This window comes from Vigna radiata, chromosome 3 (genome assembly GCF_000741045.1).
Source record: "Vigna radiata var. radiata cultivar VC1973A chromosome 3, Vradiata_ver6, whole genome shotgun sequence".
NCBI lineage: Eukaryota > Viridiplantae > Streptophyta > Magnoliopsida > Fabales > Fabaceae > Vigna > Vigna radiata.
Genome location: NC_028353.1, coordinates 2,994,513 through 3,015,598, shown reverse-complemented (window position 1 = coordinate 3,015,598; position 21,086 = coordinate 2,994,513). Strand labels below are relative to the sequence as shown.

Here is a 21,086-nt window from a genome sequence, read left to right as displayed (position 1 = left end):
TCAACCACTTGTAAAAAAACCTAAATTTCTGACATGGTCCCCTGAGACCAAAAACATGGCTCCCTACGTTGAGGTTTGTGTCCAAAACAGCAAATCTGTCCTGTGTAATCGTTTACACCTGTGTTGTAAACGATTACAGCAGTTGTTCCTGCAGAATCACTTTCCTTTGCTGTTGTAAGTTCTCACCAAGGGTGGGGTCCTTCCCAACCCAAGAAGGTTCAAACTAAAGGACAACATCTCTCCCACCACAAATTGCCAAACAAAACAGTTCAAGCACTTGTAAAAAAACCTCAATTTCTGACATGGTCCCCTGTGACTAAAAACATGGCTCCCTAGGTTGAGGTTTGTGTCCAAAAATGTATTTCTGTTCTGTGTAATCGTTTACACCTGAGTTGTAAACGATTACAACAGTTGTTCTTGCAGAATCACTTTACGTTGCTGTTGTGAGGACTCACCAAGGGTGGGGTCCTTCCCAACCCAACAAGATTCAACCAAAATCCACCAATCAGTGATATTTAACAAACCTTTGCTTCATTCATCATTGAAATCCAGTAATGCTACATTTGATGACAATATTCATTGATTAATAATTCAAACACAACCACAAATCCCATTTAAAATGCAAATATCTTATTAAAGGCAACTTCCATGTTTACAACCTTGAAGAAAAGACAATCCACATTACAAAATAATTGTTCATGCTACACAATCTGCATATGACGATAAGTACAAAAATATTTACAAATCTCAGTCTAACTTCTTCCTAAGCAATCCTACATAAGGAGTCCTAAGCGCTTTACTCTTGTAACGCTTTCGTGACCCCATCCTCACAAATGTCTTCATTGCAGGACGACTACTGGACATGCTCTGTTGGGATTGGCCTCCCAACGGGATCCCGCCCGAACTGATGCCTCCTGGGGACATGCCTCTAGGGGATATGGACGGTTCTTCATGTGGCACATTGTCTCCACCATCCTGTGGTCTTCTTCGTCTACGTTTCTCGAATGCGACCTCTTCCTCCAACACAAGAACCCTCCTTTTAAGTTCTGCAACAAGACTTTGTTGCTCGTGTAAAGTTTCCATAAACCGCTCTCTGCGGTTTTTCTTAAGTTCCTTCTTTGTTGATGCCTTTTCATCTTTATTTTTCCCTTTTGCTTGATCCTTGAAGTCTTTCTCATCCTTCCTTCTACCAACATCAACATTAACCTGAAATTGAAAAATTAAAACCACACTAAGAAAACATTTATTAATGATAACAGTCAACACTCAAACAACTTACCACACCAGTTTCCAAAGCTCTTGTTAGTAGGTTGTCTCCCAACTTCAAATTCATCCAATGCAATATTCTTGGATTTTTTTCTATAGGACCTTTGGGAGGTATCAATTTCTCAAAAAACCAAGCCTACACAAAAATATATAATGTTAACTGTTACTCAAAAACTTAATGGAAGCAATAACACCAAATTGAATTTCCACTCCGTCAATGAATAAACAAAACTTACTTGCAACATGTAAATGCAACCATTGACATAAACGTTCGTTGTAGCTTTTCCTTTCTTCAATGCATCTGAAGCTTTGTTCAAACCACGTACCAAACATCTAAACACTAAACTAGCCCAACAATATTTTCCCAAATCATTTAAATTATCAACAATATCAAATAGTATGGGAAACACTTTTCCATTACGCTGTGGAATTAATATCTCACAAATACCAACCAAAATGTACAAGCTACAAAAAGGAGCACAAGGAATGCTTTTTCCTTTCTTCATCAAACATTTGTATAGCAAAGTCAAATCTCTTGTTTTATTGCCAATGTATTTCACACAGCTACTACATCCCATTTCTAGCTTTAAATCTATCTCTTTCCCATCTAAACTCAAACCCAAAGCTAAACAAATATCTTTCTCATTCATAGGCACAACTTTGTCTGCAATTAAGAAACCACTGCTTGAATCAACCCATTTAAACACTAACTCACTCAACATTTTCCTACCAACTTTAACATTACCAGTGAAATCTAAAAACCACCCAAACAGAGTCCCGCCAATCAATGCACGCTGCTCCTTACTCAAACGTTTGTTCAAACTAGAGATGAACTTTGTCGAAACTGAGTGACGAACCGTCAACTGCACACACATTGCAAAAACCCAAACTTAAAAACCCTAAATCATAAAAGACATACAAAACCCAAAATCCATACACCCCACCATCAACAATGACACCCANAGTACGATGCCCTTACCCTCGTCGTCGAAGAAGTCGTCATTTCGCAAGCCCAACACACCAACAATGACGACAGCCAATGAACGCCACACCCACACCGATAACGAAAGCCTCCACTGCAACCCCAACCACGAANGACACTCAAATGCCGGAAAAAGAAACCCAAAACGATTTCCCAACACCGTTACCCTAGAAAAATCACGTATCGGAAGAAGTGGTGGTTTCGGATGAAGACACGAAGAAACATAACTACAATCACATGATTCTGCTGAAGGGCAAAGATGGAAATAAATTATTAAAATTTTCTCCAACTGCATGACGTCAAAATGCTGATTTTTTTTTTAAAAATTTCGCCCAATAGAAAGGTGACATGTGGCGTTATTAAAGTTGTGTCAAAATAGGAGTGTCAAAATCTCGGCTTCCATTATACATACGCATGTCCACCCAGAAGCACCATGGTGTTTGATACAAAGTGACATGATTTTCGCATTGCACGTGTGTTTAGTTCATGTCGAACTGTGTAATTCTAGTAAACTTATATAAATTTGGACTTAATTATATGTAAAACTAATTACTTCAATGTTAATCAAGAATAGTAGTTAAATTTATTTAATATTATTGTTTCTATATATAATAAACGATATATTTTGTCCGAAAATTATATTTTTATTAAAAATTACGTTTGATCTAAAAATAAAAGTAGTTTTTAAAATAGTAGCATAAATAAGGTTTAGAGGATTGAAATTTATCCATATTTAATTCTTGTGACTTTTTTCCTTATATTTGAGTTGTGAGATAATATTGATTTTTAGATACTTGTTTTTGTTTACTTCAGTTGTCAAACTATAAGATAAAGTTAATATAATATCACTAGGGTAAAAACAAATTTTAGAAAAAAAATATTTTAACACAAATTTTTTTATAATATTTTGAACCAACATGTCATTTTTTTTTCAATGATTCATTATTTATTTTTTATTTTATTGATGTACTTTAAACTAAAAAATGACACGTATGTTTTCTCCTGATGTTATAAAAAAACACGTGTTAACCAATGGCTGGTTCATCAAATAATTTGTTTTCAAATTATTCATAATACATTCCCAATTTTGTATAATTAATTTGGCTACTCTAAATTCGGGAAATGCACTTCTAGAGAATAAAGTGCAATCACGGTCATGATTACAAAACCAACGACAAATACATTTTTGTTAAATATTCTTTTAATTTTATTACGACTTTAGATAATTGAAAGTACTGCATTATCCTGGATACAAGTCCCGAACATTCTTTATCAGTTTCAGTTATCAGTTTTTCACAATCAGTCTTTATATGAAAAATACTTGTTTTACTCTGTCCAATTTTTCTTAAAACAAACATCTATATTTCTCTTTCATTTCTTAACAATTTCAATTCACTACTATTCTTATATATTTCTATCTCATCCAATTTTTTTCCTCCCAAACACTATCACATCTCGACAAGTCAAAGGGCGACGTTCTCCAGCTGCAACCCAACAATAAATTCTAAAAGCCAGCAAAAAGACCAGAAATCAAGTAAATCAGCAATTGTCTTTCCACACAATCATATTAAGAATGAGTTTTCTGCGTGTTGTTTTACCGCTGAATAAAGCTAAAACTTGCTCTCAGAACACCCTCACTCGGATTTGGTGAGAGATTCACAAATTACTGAGAATGGACCATGATGCAAACTAATAAATTAACAATTCCACGCACATGGAAAAATTCAATTAACCACTATACGTTCAACACCGCACTTGTAATTTTAAAGCAAGGGGAAACAATCCAAAGTTGATTGCTCTCACCGAATGGCAGTGGCTAAATGCACCCGATAGTAGCATATACCACTAGTAATATTTTTTAGAATACCTCTGCTAAACATAATTTCACGCATTGATTCACATTCATACCAAGGTAGAGACTAAACAGAGAATTTGAATACAAGAATATGCATTAATCAATCCATTTTGTTTAAATAACCTTTTATTAAGCAAGTAAACATTTACGTTAAAACATAGAAACACTAATTGAACTGGAGGAGTTACGGGAACATATTCCCATGATCAAGGTGTGCACCAATTAACTCAAAATTCATGAACAAAAAATTATCACTCAGAGCGAGACTTGACGACGAAATTTTGGCGAGTTATGGGATTCACCACAACTGGTGGACCAGCCGTACGAGGCCATGCCTGAAATTTTTTGTCAGTCTCTTCCCCCCACTCTTTGTTTGTAATAGTGCCAGGGGTACTACCTGAAGAAATCAGTTAGGGGAATTACACACTCTAAAAACAAAGCCAGAAAGCAAATTGTTTCAGGTGGAAGACTCTACTCACCTCCAAATATCTTTTTTTCTGAAACATAATAATCACAAACCCATGCAATTCCAAACGATCCAAGAATGGCAGAAACGATATACTTGGTTGACATGACTGCAGAATACGCTAAAAAACAAAAGAATAAATAAATCAAAATTCAAAATCGAAAGAAAACGGCTACATGAATGGCAGAGAAATCATTCCTATCCAATTAAACAGATTGTACGACACAATAAAATTGCAAAAAACAATCAATGTGGAATTTCACACTAAACTACACTACACAGGCACCAAAAAAATGAATGAAAGCGTGTTGGTTAAAGTGGTAAAGCAACTACATTGCCAAAATCTTACAAACTCGTGAATATAGCAGTGGAAATCCCTTTGACAAAAACTACACGCTGTTTAAATGCTAAGCAACCTAACAACTCGAGACTCTGATATTAGACTGCAACGCTCAATAACAGATATAAACAAATACAAAATGCTAGCTTAAGGAGATTGTTGTATAGATTAACAAAACAAACGAACAACTCGAGACTCAAGGATATTAGATAGCAACCCACAACAAAAAAATATAAATAAACCCAAAATGCTAGCTTCAGGAGATGGTTGAATGGATTAACATGACAAAACTGAAGAAAATAGAAACCGTGAGGAGTCAAATCATATGGAATGATACATCAACCGAAAGTTGTAAGAACAAAACCCTTGAATTGCATGTGGGAAAACTTTTAAGACCTATCATCCAAAATATTAATAAGCCTACAGGTTAGGCGATTATGTAAAAGACGTTATGATTTGATGTATTTACATGATAAAGTCCATCACGAGAAAGCAAACAAGCTTCTTCATTGAAACCACTGAGCATAGAAAGAATAGAGAAGGTAAGAGATTCTCACAGAAACCAGTTTACAGGAGATTAGGCAAATTTCAAGGGGAAAATTTGAAATTGAAATCAAATTTGCGCAGAAAATGTAAATTTGGTACAGGCAACACATCCCTAATTGTGCCATGTATTGGTTGAATAAAGTAATAAAAAATTAAAAGTCGAAAAAAAAAAGTTACATCCGGTCCTAATTGGAGTCTATTGAATTTTCAGATAATCAACCCAGTGAAGATGATAAAGAAGCGCAGAAATTAAACGAGAAAAAAAAAATAAGACATTTGAGATAAATTCATGCGAGGCATGAAATCGAAAAGGTAAGAGAAGAAGTCTAGGGTTCGTACCTGAAACTCGAGATCTATTGAGCGAAAGAACGAAATGGAAGAAGAGAAACAAGAACGCTTCTACTTCACTTTCTGCATTCAATACATATATGGGCCGGGCTACTTTACCAACTCGGCCCATTATTCTACAGCCCAAACTATTTTCAACGTCAGTTGATATTTATATATACTTTCCAGATTTATTAATATATTTTATATTTTTAAAAATATTATTTTTCCAGAAACTATTTTTAGATTGCCTTAAAATTTGAAAATTTCATGAAAATACTTTTTGAAGCTTAAAAAATATTCTAAAACTGTTTTCTGAAAGTTAAAAAAACTGTCATTACGAAAAGTATTCTAAAAAAAATAATATTTGATGAAGTACTTTCCGAAATATTTAAATTTAAATTTTAAAAAATATATTCTGAAAATAAGTTTTCAAGAAAACAAATTAGACGTGTATTTTATATATATATATATATATATATATATATATATATATATATATATATATATATATATATATATATATATATTTATTGTGGATCTAGTATGGATTATTATTTCTTAAACCCGATTTTGTGCCTTACACATTCTTATTATCCTTGCAAATCATATTTCTACAATCTTTCTTGATCATTCTCTAAATCCTTGTCTTCCAGAAACCATTTTGTGAAGTATAAAATTAAAAACATGATTATAGTTATAATAATATTCATAGTTATGAAAAAAATAAGAAGAGGAAAACATTATTCATGTGACTCCATATGTATACTTTTTAAAATAATAGTTTAGTTCAAACACAAAAATACGATGACATATTTTTTGAAGTCCATAAGTCTTCACATTAAACTAGTAAAAGATTGTCCATTTAAATTACTTATATAAAAAAACTGTAATGTTGTCTTTTCTTATTTTTTTTAATGTTCTACAAGATAGTTATATCTTATTTCAGAAATTATTTTCTTTATGTTTTTTTTTTCTATTTGTATTTTTTTATTTCAATATTATATCTTTTTCATTTTTACATTTGATATTATTCTTTTTTACTTTTTATTTTTTTCTTTTTTTAGAAAAATATAATATGTATCAAATAAATATAAATGTATTTCACTCAACTATTACTCATTTAATAACTTTTCTTATTTTTTAATGTTCTACACATATATTATATCTTATTTTTCTCTCTATTTTCAGAAATGATTTTTCTTTATGCTTTTTTTATTTGTATTTGCTTTATTTTTATATACTAAATTTTGTGATAGAGTTATGTTTTGACAATATGTTGTAAGAAGTGAACAATGTTGTGTTAAAAAATGATAACAAATCTAGAAGATTGAAATTTTATTCAATGAGTAGAGATATTGTATTTTATCTTTATGTTTATTTATTTTTTTTAAAAGTCCGTATTTTGTATTTATGTTTTTTTTAAAAAAAAGTCTCAATGGTGGACATTGTTTCTTTTTTAGAGATATGAATTTAAATAAAATGTCAAAAAAATATTTACATCCCACAATATAGTTTAATTGAAAATAATATATTATATTTATTTTCTTTTTGGTTGGTTGAATTTGTCTTGATTTTTTTTATGATGTGTCATGATGTTTTTGATGATAAAACAATACTTTGTCTTAAATTTAATCAGTAAAATAAGTGAATAGTTTTGTTTTATCTTTAATAGTTGGTGAAGAAGAAATTATTTAAGTTAATGTATATTTTGACTATAAAATTCAAGGTGAATAATTAACATTAAAACTTTTGAAAGATATTAAGCATTCGGAGATTTTAAATGAATAAATAACAATTAAAGTCAATTATTTTTTAAGATTGAACTTTATTTTCAAGGTTCATCTGAAATATACATATTAAATTTGTAAAAAAAAAAATATGTACTAAAATAAAATATTTTACTAATTATTCTTAAAATATATAATATTATTAATCGTTATTTTATTTATATATGAATTATTTATTTTAATTAATTCAATTATTACATTTAATTAAAAATTATATAAATAACTTATAAACAGTTTACAAATAATATATATTTTTTTAAATCACACTATTTGAAATTAAAAAGTGTAAGAATATTATATCTATTTGAAATTACAGTAACTAATGGAAATAAAATGTAAAAGATAAAATATCTGGATAACAAACTTTTACAAAAATTATATTAAAAGTTCTAGTAATGCAAACTCTAAAATAAAAAAGCCATAAGGTATAGTGCAAAAGTAGTCTAATATTCAGACTTCTATACATGTCTTCTACTTTTATTTTTCACAAGTGAAAGACAATATTTAGGTCACGGAAATACTGAAGTTGAGTACATCAATATCAATAATCCACAAAACAAAGCAGTTAGAAATAACAAATATAGCACTATTACAAAATTATATCATGGAGGTCTCTCTAAATTGAAATGCCTTAACTACTGGCTCCAACTAATTTTCACGACAGAAAAACTGGAAAACCACACAAAGAAAATCAACATTATGAATACACATCCAGAAAAGGGGCTTCCGACTGTCTGGCTCTTCCTCTAATTCTTCTTAGGTTCTTTTGGTTTATAAATCACAATGTCTTTGATGTGTGATATTTTGGGCCAAAACTCTCCAACATTAGGTTCATATTTTTTATATAAGTTAGGACAGCCACTAATTTTCAAAATTTCAAGTGCAGTGAGAAGATGAATGTTATCTGAGATAGATACCAAATTTAGACAACCTATTATATGAAGTGATTTCAGATTAGTCAGAGCTGGTAACCAATCTGGAAGTGTTTCAATATTGTGACAATTTGAAACAATCAAGCACCCTAAGGAGTTGGCAGCTTCCTGAACCCATTTAGGCAATGCCACCAGCTGTGATAAATTGCTAAAAAATACAAGTTTTAACTTCAGCTTCGGACTTTCTTCTTCATGATCACCCTTCCACAGTTCCATGTCCAAATTATCGCAGGCCACAACAACCAATGTTTCTAATTCAGGAAAATTTTGACCATCCAGCGACATTGACTTTAGACTCTGGCAGTTCATAATGCACAATGTTTTAAGAGAAGGGAATTTTATTCCTCCAAAGATGGACTCCACATTATGGCATGATGTAACACTCAAGTATTCAAGCGACCCCAATTTGGCCATCTCATTCACAGGCAAAACAACTTGCTTTGTGCTAAACAACAAATGACGGATATTGATTAATTTTCCTAATCCTTTGGGCAATACTTCCAGCTCTATGCATCCGCTAATTATCAACACTTGCAAACTTTGAAGCTTACAAATAGAATCGGGGAGTCTCTTAATCTTGCGATTATTGCTAATGTTCAAATATCTCAAATGTTTCATCTTAGCAATGGTACGGGGCAAAGTCTCGAATGTCAAACCATCTAAATTCAAAACTCGCAAGCATTTGAACTTTGACAGACACGTATTTAGTATAGTTTCACCGTCGGCACCTACTGCACCTTTCGGAAACAGTACGGTTCTCACAGCTGCTGATTTTTTTATCACTAAATTGTCAAACAAACTGCTTTCAGCAAAAGACAGATGCCGAATATTTTCTGGAATATTTTGAATGTTGAAACTCACGTGTAGACACTCATCCGTCGCAACAAATAGGGAGAGATCATGCACTAAATCATGTATTCTAAAACTGTAAGAAGTGCCAAAGTTTTCAAAATCTTGGAGAAAGGATCTTGACAGGAGTTCATGCAAATATTGATTGGCCACATCTTCAAGTGTCCTATTCGTTTTTGGTAGTGCAATGAGTCCAAGTGACCCCCAAATCNCAGNTATTTCATNACTANNGAANNNATAATCCTTTGGATAAAGGGAAAACAATGCAAAACATTGCCTCAAATAGGATGGCAAGAGATCATAACTCAGTTTAAGGGCAGGTAAAATGTCATCTTTTTTCTGAGGCAAATTCNAGATTTCANTNNNACTCACATATTNCCATTCACTNNCCTCAAATTTCGAGAATAGTAAACTACCTACCGTTCTCACTGCCAGTGGAACCCCTTTGCATTTTTTCACAATTTCTCTGCCAATATTTACTAAGTGAGGATGTTTTTCCTCCTCTCCTTCTTTAAATGCCCACTTCACAAACAGAGACAGTGACTCCTCTTCCGAAAGACCTTCTAAAATGTGAGAGGGAACTGTACCCATCATGGAAGCAATCGAATGACTGCGTGTGGTCACTACAACTTTACTTCCTGCTGCACCCACTTGGATTAAATTCCTCAACTCAACCCATTTAACACGGTCTTCGTTCCATACGTCATCCAAAACAAGAAGAAATTTTTTACCGGAAAGTTTGCTTTTCAATTGGTTTTGCAGTTGCTCCAAGTCCAACATGTTCAAATTCTGTTGGTGAGGAGGAACATCTGCATCATTGGCAGAATTGATGATTTTGATAATAAGTTGCTTAATGTCAAAGTCATCAGAAACACACACCCACATCTTCAATGGGAAGCATTCCTCGATCCTGTTGTCATTGAACACAAACTTTGCAAGTGTAGTCTTTCCCAAGCCTCCAATCCCCACAATTGGGGTAACAGATAGACTTGTATCATCATCATTAGGATTCTGCTGCATCAAAAGTTTTATGATCTTTTCTTTATCGTTTTTCCTTCCTATTACATCTGAATCACTCACACGGGAGTGTGTCATATCTCTCTGATGAACAACACGTGTGTCAACGTCAATTATTTGAAGACTAAACTTATGCCTATCCGCTGCAACCTTGTCTAGTCTGTTGTTGATATATTTAATTTGTTGTGCCATCTTGTAGCGAAAAAGAAGTGAATTAGAGGTGGAGAAGAAGTGACTTACCTTGTCTTTGGTGCTACCATGAGCTTTGACCACTTTGTTTTGCAGTGTTTGACACTCAAATTCATCCAAAACATCTTCTGCTTCGGAGAAGACAATTTTAAGTTGAGTGAGCCATTCACGAAGTTGATGGTTGTGATCTTGCTTTTGCTGAGCATCTAACAGAACAGCCTTGACTAAAGAGAGAGTCTTTCCAAGGTTTCGAAGATCGTCGTATACACCCACCACTCGAGAAGCTTCTTGTAAAGCATGAGAAGCAAGCTTCGCTATGAGTGACTCTGCTATGCTGAAGAGAAATGATTCCGCCATGGTAGTTTGAAATACAAACGGCAGAGATGAGATGGGTAGGGAAAATAGTGTTTTTAAGTCAACTTAGTTGATGAATGGATTCCAACTCTGAAAGTATTTTCTAATCCAACTCAAAACGAAAGAAAAAAGAAGAAGACAAATTGTACCTTCAAACCGTATTAATATTGAGAATTCATACATTGATATCCCAATTGCGATTAAACAATATTTTGAGCCATATAATTCTATTGCATATTATATGTATGATTAGGTCTACAATGGAAAAAGTCACAAAATGAACCGAATTTTTTTGTCGGACTAATTGTCATTAGTGCGAAAGTCTTTGTCTGTGAGTAATATTTTGATGAACAAAACAATATTTTATTGACTAAGTTGGGAATCAAATTCATGATTATAATATTATAGTCTTCATTCTATGCTTAATTTATGCTTTTTAAATTGCTAATTGTGCTGGTCGATCCATTTAATCCAACTGTTCATACGGCCCATCATTAAATCGATTAGTCTATTGTTAATTAGGAAATTCATATTATATAGGCTTAAAATACTTTCTAGAATAATCATTTTGAAATATAAAAAAAATTGAAACAAGTTTTTCATAAAGTATTTTTTGAATTTGAAAATATTATTCAGAACATTATTTTTGAAATTTTTTTATATTCCAAATTCAAAAATACCTTATGTATGTATGGTATGTGTCACTGATCAATCAGTTAAAATCAACAAATCATTAAAAAAAAAAAATGAGTATTCATTATTATGTTGTAACGTTGTTTTATATTATATCTTTAATTTAACTACTAATGAAGAACAGTTGCTCAACTACCATTACTATTACTACAATGACAAACACAGTTAATTAATTTCAATTTATGATTCCGTTTCCAACCAAAATTAACTAAACTTAATCTTTGCAATTCTATTAACATAACTTTTTTAGTACTATTCTTTGAATAAGAAGATAAACCGATTTTAATGTTATGCAGGGTTAGCAGAAAATAAGATAGCTGTTGTAATAATTGTTGACAGTTTTTTTAATTAGGTTGGTAGTTTTAATGTTAGTTAGATGGTAAGCATAACTGTTTTTAAGGTAGCTATGGAGACAGACAGAAATAGGGAAACCAGTGAATTAAATTCAGTATTTAACTTCTATACCAGTTCGTTTCTATCAACTTCTTTATAAAACATTTTTAAAATATAGAAAATAAGAAAAAAAATGAAAAAAAAAAAACATCTTCCTTAACTAAAATTAATGTATTCATTAGTTATAAATTAGATTGAAAAAAATATAATCGAAAATCATTTTTATAAATGGTTTCGTTTATGAATTAATTTTAAATTACACAACTTTTTATTTTTATTCTACATACTCTTATGAATAAGTTTATCCAATCTAACAGTAAATATTAGATCATAGTGAACACAAAATGCAGACTGAAATTATACTCTGCATTTTACAACGGCTGCTTAGTATGAAGCCTAAGTGGACAACATAGCAATTAATAAAGAAAGTTTATACAGAATCAAGTATCAAAATTGAACATATGATCAGAATAAGAATACTAATATTTCTTGATATATCTTTGCCTTGTCCACCAGTGAAATTAAAGTTCTTATTAGAAACCTTCCCTTTGCGATCCACTGCTCACTTCCTTCGTCATGAATTTCTTACTAGCTTGTAAAGTGTGTAATTTAGCATAACTACAAGATCAACAACCAGCAGCTTTTAGAAAGTTATCATAGGGGCTTGCTGCTGGAAGTTGGAAAGAATGAGGAAGAGTTTGATATTCAGTTGCACACAACATTGGAAGAGCACCAGAAGTTCCTCTGTATAAATCCACACCAACATTATCATCAAAGGGAGGAAAGCCCACCTGCATTTTATATAACTTAATTAGATAGTCATTTCAAACGTATGTGTATATGAAGGGTAAGGCTATTTTCAAGGTACATTTATAATGTCATACAGTTGATGTACAGCCATACATTTTTATGCAGATAATTTAATAAACTTTTGTTAGGTAAAAACAAAAACAAGCATACGTAGTAATTGAATGTAAGCATGAAATTTTAACTCCAGGAATTACCTTCTGGAAATCCATTTGGTTAGAGGATTCCATGTTTTTCAATACGTTATTTTGATTCATCAGAAGAGAGTCCTCTAAACTATCTTGCTTTTGTTGGGCACTCATCAATCTAGACATCCTATGCTTTTCCATCAAAAGCACCTCACACTTATCAGCCATATCATTGTATGGCATGAAAGATGCGGTTGATACAGAAATCCTCCCAGCTGGATTAGGTGTTTCCGAAGCCTACATTCATAGTGAAATGCCATTTTTTTGTGTAATTAATAGAAGAACTTAAAACACAATCCAAAGAACACAAAAATGTACAACAATAAAGAAGGGGTCACGTACTAGGTCTATAAGTTGATTAGCACTTAGAAGACTAGGGACCTCTACGGATAAAGCATGATTTAGTTTAGTTTGACTTTCAAATGGTTCAAAAGTGAAGTCGTCAGCCATTAAAGCACCCTGTAAGTTGTGAAATTAACTGTCAATCGTAATTAGGAAAGTACATAAGTTTATTAACTCCAAAAAGAAATCCATTTAAGTCACCGTTGTGGCCATATTCACTGTTAATTGAGATCCAAGTTCACTTATAGCATTCGGTGCAAAGTCTTCCAGCAGTTGTTCCTTAATTGAAGATAATTCAGCCTGCATAAATGATAAAAGGTTCATGATGTCCAGAAATACAACTGTTTTTATCTATTGACAGTCCTAAACACAAGTGGAAGTTTTACTTTTGCAAACATCTCCAAGCACTTAATGATTTCAGAAGCAAAGATTTCTCGTGTTTCGTTAATAGAACCCAATAACTCGGAAAGCGTTTGTGTGGCCCTATCATCGTCTTCTTTAGATCCATAGATGATGGTTAGACTTTCTGGTGGAAAGTTGACAACTTGCAACTTATAATCTTCAACTAATTGAAGGTAAGGATCAATCTGAATTCAGTTGATGAAAACATTAAAGGTTATATGGTGAAAACATTTAGAAATAATAAGGTAAAGCGACGGACAACTTTTGTCGGACACTACCTTTTTATCCAAAAGCACTCCTTTGGCACTTTTGACAAGACGGTCAATGTTGTATTCTTTTGAAGAAAACACAATCATTGAAGTAGCCAGAGTAAAGAGTGATCTTCGACGAGATGGTGGTAATGACCCTACAATATAAATTAGGAACTAAGAGCTGAAAGGACTAACATTCCAACAACAAAGGTAAGCTTGTTCATTCCTGTTCGAAGATGTGTTTGTTTTCTAATAAAATGAACGATCATATGCTACTTTGTTTCGAAGACTCCTCACCAAACTACAATTTCCAAGCTACAAATTATTGGCTAATGTTTATTAGAAGCACAGTACCACTTAATTCAATATTATGCAGGAAAAGAAAAAGACTAATAAGGTCTTTTGAACTACAGATGATAAATTGTAAGTGTGAGTATAATATATAGTTTTAGTAATAGAAAAGATTATTTTGTTGTCCAATATAAATATAGGATGTAAAAGATATGTAATATCTACTAATACTATTAAAGGACCCCAGAAAAACTCAATCATGTCCCAATTGGATTCTCTATCATATTTAACTATAATATGAATAACTCACCTTCCTTTAGAGAAATATTCCATAAAGAAAAAGCAAGTTGAAAACTTCGAACCAGTAACTCATGATATGAATTCTGCAAAAGGCAAAGTAATTTTGGAAAGTAATTTAAAAGGAAAAGAAAGTCCCGTTCATTAAAACGAAAGAATGAAAATACTATACACAACACGACCTTGACCATTTCTCCATTTTAACTGTAAGATCCTAAAGCAATGCTTACATACATATTATATCTTTGGGTGAATAGTTTACAACTTTAGGTTACATGATGGACCTTATCATTCCATAATACATTCACAAATATAATATGAAAAATAGACATCGCATTACAGTTGTTATGGACATATAAATAATTATAGAGAAATAGATGAGTAAAGTAAAATGCAACGTAAAAGATGATGATATTACATCAAAGATGTAGACCACAAATAGGAGCTTAAGTTTAACACCATCAATAACCAATCCATGCAATGGAACATTTTATTCCAAATTCTCCATCTTTATTTTTATCCATTTCCCTACTTTTTCCATGTGCTTGAGGATTGAAACATTAAAAAACTTAAATATGAATAAAAAATAATGATGTAAATGCACATTTTCATGAATAAAAGGGAAAAAAGCACAAAAAAGGACCCCTTTAAAAAAAGTAAATTATTTTGAGATTATATACCAAGAAAGAAAACAATATCAAGAATCTAATCATCACCTTTTCTCTTGAAACAAGCAGCATCAAAGTGTATGAATGAGCAATTGCTTCATAATTTGCAGGCACATTATTAGGAGATATAGATTGTACCCAAATTGATGATAGTAATCGATTTATCTGAACCCTACTCAGCTTAAGAGCAGCAACCATCTATATACAAGTGAAAATTTGATCAACACTGTTAACCCTGATAACTTCAACCTCAAGATAATTTAAGATAAGCACATAGTGGTTAGAGTGGGAGTTTGTATGCACCCATATACGAATATTGGAAAAGTGAGAATTAGTCATCTAACTACTACGTTTCCAATAATGAAATCATTAGTGAAAACTAATCAATGTGAGACTCACCGAGTTTTTATCATCATTTTTTGCAGCAATTTCATCAACTTCGAATTGTAGGGGAGGATTATTTATGCTATTCACCCGATTATGCATTGACTTTAACTTGTTTACGATCCCACCATTGCTATTAGTTGAGTCAACCTCTCCAGAATTATTTTCTTTATACTGAATTGATTTTTCACTTGAACCTTTCTCCAGTCTTAACTTCTCAAATAAGACGGCTGAAGAAGAGAAAACAGAGACTGCTCGTGAGAGAGTTCGTGGAACACTTGATGGCTTGCGGTCAGAAATAGACAAGCTTGGACCAGGAAACATAGAGGCTGGCACAAGAATAACAGAAAAGATACGATGAGCTACTGCTCGTGTTTCATGATCTGGATGGACCATAGCCTGGAGCAATTGATGAAGCAAGGTCTCAGGGAATGCCTGGGATGTACATTAAGGTTTTATAAGCAAATTTATCCATAAAATTCAAAGCAATGAATCATAAAAGAAAGAACAACACCAAGAATATCCACTACTTGCCTTATTCTGATTTGACTTATAAGGTAAGCAGGCTACAATTTGAGCAGTTCTATTTACAGCATGGATTGTGGTTCTAGAGTTTGATGTGGTAACTGAGATGTTCTCTAACATCACAGCCATAACATCAAGAATCGGCTCTGCTTCTCCAACCTATTCATGAGTAGAAGAAGGTTAGATCTCTTCCTTTACTTCTTATGATAAATGTAATACTGTGTGACAACTACATATATTATAACTTCAACCACATTTTAATGACAACAAAAATCATACATATTAGTCATTCAAGACATTTCTGGTTCAGCTGTCATGTGAAGTTTAACTATAACTTTAATGAAAACTGTGTAAAAATTGGTGTACCTTATTTGACAACTTTACAAGGCACTTATCCACAATTCTTCTGAAATTCTTATGCCAGTTTATTTCATCGGGGGACATCTTTGACTCATCTAAGGAAGAATGTATGCACCTCCGCAAATGTCTCATCATATCACTCACTGCACCAATTATTGATACAGAAGGTTGGACCTTTGCATATCGGGAAAGTGAAGTGGTGACCTCAACAATGTCAAGTTGCATATGAGGTTCTTTAAGGACAGTTTTATGATCCATGTGCTTAATTAACATTGATAGCAACACATGTGTGTTTTTCTCTGCAACAAGATTCACAAAAAAATGAAAGAGAAGGCATAAAATGTAGTAACAATCAACGAAACATCATATGATACAAGAGAAGAATAACATGAAATAAGTAAGTCTACCCGAATCATCCATCAAAAATAATATATCCTTCAAAACAGAAATGGCAAGGCCATGGTCTATAGACCATAAGTTTCCATTATCGAAGTACCGGAATACAGATTCCATCACACGACGTATAGTAGTTCCCTCCTTGGCTAAGTTGGCCATATTATGCAGACAAACCCCAGACCAAAATGCGGGATTCTTGTCATCTTCCCTGTGTAAATTTATGAATGTTAAGCCCATGAGATAAGTGCAAGATAGCACAAATTTATTGCCAATATTTACTATCCTAAAAATAATTACATTGCTACAATCAATTCGCCTTTATCGTTAACAACTTTCGTCCACGAAGGGTTCCTCGTTTTGACATCATGCAAAGGAGAGTTTTCATCCTCATCGGCCATAACATCTTCGACCCACGAATTCTCGACTCCTTTTTCCTCATCATCAGTATTTGCTAAATTGTCCTTGGGAATTTCATAATTTTCCAAGACAACACAAACGATCTACAATAAATAGATAGAAAATTTTAATATATTAATACCCTTATAGATAACATCTCAGAATACAGTCATTAGTAATGAACATATAATAATGCAAACTATTGTAATAAATTGTTAATCCTTTTAACTACGACATCCTAGAAAAATGGTATAAAAAAATTCAATTTAAAATGTTGGCTAACACTAGGTTTATTACCAACATTTCTTTGCAAATTAATCTTATAAAGATTTAGAGAGTGTGAGCATATAAAATGTAGTTTTGCATAAGATGGGAGCAAGAACGTGCATGATGCAGACTAAACAATATATATCTGCAAATATTACAAAACTAAGTACTCATAAGAATGAAAAGTAAAAATTTACTTACATTATCAAATTCAACCGACATGTGAGAATTTTCACCCATAAATCGAACCTATAAAGCAAAATAGTCATTTAATTCAAAAGGATGTGTGTATAAATTATGCTAAAATTGAAGAAAGGAGACAAATTACTGAAAAAAAGGGAAATACCACAGAAATAAATAATCAATTCCATTCCAACATCTTTTGCAGAGTCTAAGAAGTATGTAAGCTCAAAAAAGTGAACCGAAAAAGAAACAAATACTTACCACCGTAAATTTAAGTCACAATATGAAACCCAGATTATATCCGAGCTTTTAATGATTACGAAAAATATAAAAATAAAATAAAATTGTGAACTACACTGGTAAGCAAACATATCAATTGACCATAAAATTATTTTTAAAAATGAAAAAAAAAACACTTTTTAGATTTACAGTAGGAATTAACTATTGGATCATCGAAGTTAAAATACAAAGATAACATGAACTTATTTGGAATGTGGAATAGTTATAAAGCAAAATTGCAACTACCCCATTATAAAAAGGTGGATGATATTACTAGAATTAAATTATTCGATAAAGGAGTTAATAATAAAAACAGTGGCGGAACTATTATTAAATAAATACCATTGCTGAAAGTGCTTTCAAACCAGTTGAACGACTGGTTCTTGCCCTTTCATCATCCCCTGTTTCTTGGGCTAATAGACAAAGTTTCGGAATAACAGCTTCTAAGTTGAATAGGTAGCTTCCATCATTCTGCAAATTTCATAAAAGTATATATAGGCTTACATATATGTTTTTCTGGTCAAAACTCTGAAGGTTACAAGAAATGAAAATCGAATTATAAATTTCAAATTATTGAACTTAAGACTTGTAATTGTAGAAGAAACTAAAACCAACCTGATTATTTACAAAATCAAACAAAACTTGACATCCTATAATTCTCATTTCATCTTGACGTGATTGATCTAGTAGCGTGTGAATAATACTTAGCAAGCTATTCGCAAACAATGGTCTGTGTCAACAAAGAAAAATAAGTTCACAACTTGTTTTCAAATCTCTTAACTTTACAAGGTTAAGGAAAGATTACCAAAACAAAACAAAACTCTCTTAGAAATTCGTGCAAAATTTCTCAATAGACACATTGAAATTCTATGAACAATTTGTTAAAGTAAGTGTTATCATCAATTCAAAAGATTACTATGAATTGATTCTAACACATATACCTGATGAACTACCAAAAACTTCTGATATACTCTAACAGACATGTATAAATCCATCTATATACAAGCGTAAAGATTATAGAAATATGAACTCACATTTGCTCTTTACAAGAAAATAAAAATTTCCTGTAAACGCACATCACTATTTTAGCTGAATGGAGATTCTCGTTTCGTAACTCCTTGTAGCATCTTTGCTCAAGGACCTGCATGATCTGATAAATTATATAACTTCAGTGAACATAAACAAGAATCAATGTATGCAAGATATATGATTAAAATAAATTTAAACTTGTATGAACATTTTGTTTAAAGGTCGCATATACCTTTGGTATGCGTAAAGGATTTCTGGCAGCATAATCACATAGTTTTCCTATTTGCCTATCATTTGGTCCTTCCTCCTGTCATCTCATAAACAAAAGTAAAATCAATGTCGTAGGTATTTTGAGAGACAAATATGAACACAAAAGGAATGAATAAGTCAATTAAACTAAGGCAATTAATTGACATGTAAGCATGGATCTTTTAGTTAATATATACATCAAGCTTGCATTACTTCACATATTTAATTGTGCTTGAATTGGATTGTTTACTTACCTTGAACCTCACTAGCCTACTTAACTACCTCAATTCAAGATTAAAATAAGTTTGTATTTATTTGCTTGTTCAATATGTGCTCTAGTAGGATTTTCACACCAACAATGAGGAGAAGTGTATGAGCAACTATTTGTTGTTTTTGTGGATACAAGGATCCAAAAGTTGAACTACAAAACACAAATGGGTTGGACAATGAACCAGTCTTGAAATGACAGTATGTAATGAATAGAGAGACATGGAACTAAAGCGAAAAGGGTGAATTAAGTGAAAAAAAAAAAAAAAGAAACAACAAACCTGATTACGAGGAAAAATATCAGCAATGAGCTTCTTATACCTCTTAACAGGTTGTCTTGACCTTGCCCTCAGAGCAGGGCAGAAGACACAAAGATTGCCACAAACAGGCAAAACTTGGCGGGAAATAACACCGGAGACCTTATTAGTGACTTTTTTTCTCATTGTTACCAAAACCAAAAACCAATTAAATGATGAAAAAAGTTACAAAATTTAACAAGTTTGGTTCAGAATTTGCCTTCTTTCCCTTCCTCAAAAAAGTCCGATTCTGAACATGCATAAGGGAAAGAAAGGCCAAAATATCAAAAGGGTATCCCTTCAATTCAACCACAAGCCTACATATGTAGTAAATTTTGCAGGTGATGGATCAATCTGAACCTGAAACTGCAAAATTTAATATAACATCAGAATTTGATGAGAAAAATGTCACAAAAAACATTGGGGAGATAAACAATGTAAAATTGAAGGAGGGAAAGACACCAGTGTGTGAAAGAGGAGGGTGGGGAATCCCTTGAAACATGAAAATGAGAAATGAAATGATGGTGTGAATCTATTACAGAATGTGATGTTGAAAGATTGATTGGAATGAAAGAAAGGTGGAATCGAGGAGGAAAGGAAAATTGCAGGTTGATGAAACGGTTTGTGAGGGATCATTTCCCTCCTCTTCCTCTTCCAATACTTTCTTCTATTTATCCCATTTATTGATTGATTAATTAGCAAGATTTAGGTATCAGAATTTGCACATTCCCTCCCTTCACAAATAGTGGTCTATCCTTCAATTTAAACAAAGAAAAACATAATCATTGTCAATTCTCTCTTTTTTTTTTCTTAATTTATTTTCAAGACATGTAATCTCACTATGTTATTTATAATTATTAAATTGCGAGTTCTAATTCTGAGGATTATTAAATTTACATTATTAACATTTAAAAGTTTTTATTAGTAAAACAATTTATTTTTATCTCAAAAGTTCATAAACCTTTCACTTAAATATTCATACTTTGACACGGAGACAGATATTGTAACGGCCTGATCATGGGATAGATAAAATAAGTGTCTTCATTTCATCTCTTATGAATTTCAAGAAAAATGTTTCTTATCAAAAAAGGTGTTTTATTTGCTAAAATTTTTCTTACTCATAACCTTACTTTAATTTAGTGTTTAATCTATCTCTTAGAGTGATTAAGAATTCAATGTAGGATCTCTTAATCTAAATTAATATAAAATA

At 32.1% G+C, this 21,086-nt stretch overlaps 4 protein-coding genes across 4 annotated transcripts; all 4 read right to left on the bottom strand.

Moving 5' to 3' along the window:
- Positions 1-674: 674 nt before the first annotated feature.
- On the bottom strand, positions 675-2,552 carry LOC111241369. Its single transcript, XM_022778965.1, has 4 exons — positions 2,246-2,552; positions 1,503-2,129; positions 1,280-1,402; positions 675-1,206 (listed from the first exon to the last, which is right to left on the bottom strand). Exons 1-4 carry the CDS (start codon positions 2,267-2,269, stop codon positions 748-750), a joined length of 1,233 nt encoding a protein of 410 aa, XP_022634686.1. The 5' UTR covers positions 2,270-2,552; the 3' UTR covers positions 675-747.
- A 1,609-nt stretch (positions 2,553-4,161) lies between these two features.
- LOC106757297 lies at positions 4,162-5,915 on the bottom strand. The gene is made up of 3 exons (XM_014639936.2): positions 5,795-5,915; positions 4,583-4,690; positions 4,162-4,500 (listed from the first exon to the last, which is right to left on the bottom strand). Exons 1-3 carry the CDS (start codon positions 5,913-5,915, stop codon positions 4,355-4,357), a joined length of 375 nt encoding a protein of 124 aa, XP_014495422.2. The 3' UTR covers positions 4,162-4,354.
- A 2,104-nt stretch (positions 5,916-8,019) lies between these two features.
- On the bottom strand, positions 8,020-11,042 carry LOC106756808 (putative disease resistance protein RGA1). The gene has a single exon (XM_014639400.2). It carries the CDS (start codon positions 10,914-10,916, stop codon positions 8,319-8,321), a length of 2,598 nt encoding a protein of 865 aa, XP_014494886.1. The 5' UTR covers positions 10,917-11,042; the 3' UTR covers positions 8,020-8,318.
- Positions 11,043-12,316: 1,274 nt separating this feature from the next.
- On the bottom strand, positions 12,317-20,105 carry LOC106757159. The gene is made up of 19 exons (XM_022779136.1): positions 19,862-20,105; positions 19,297-19,371; positions 19,070-19,185; positions 18,651-18,765; positions 18,378-18,506; positions 17,775-17,822; positions 17,208-17,410; positions 16,922-17,118; positions 16,521-16,813; positions 16,164-16,313; positions 15,645-16,064; positions 15,294-15,443; positions 14,591-14,663; positions 14,017-14,144; positions 13,723-13,923; positions 13,538-13,636; positions 13,337-13,453; positions 13,004-13,231; positions 12,317-12,790 (listed from the first exon to the last, which is right to left on the bottom strand). Exons 1-19 carry the CDS (start codon positions 20,021-20,023, stop codon positions 12,626-12,628), a joined length of 3,069 nt encoding a protein of 1,022 aa, XP_022634857.1. The 5' UTR covers positions 20,024-20,105; the 3' UTR covers positions 12,317-12,625.
- Positions 20,106-21,086: the final 981 nt, after the last annotated feature.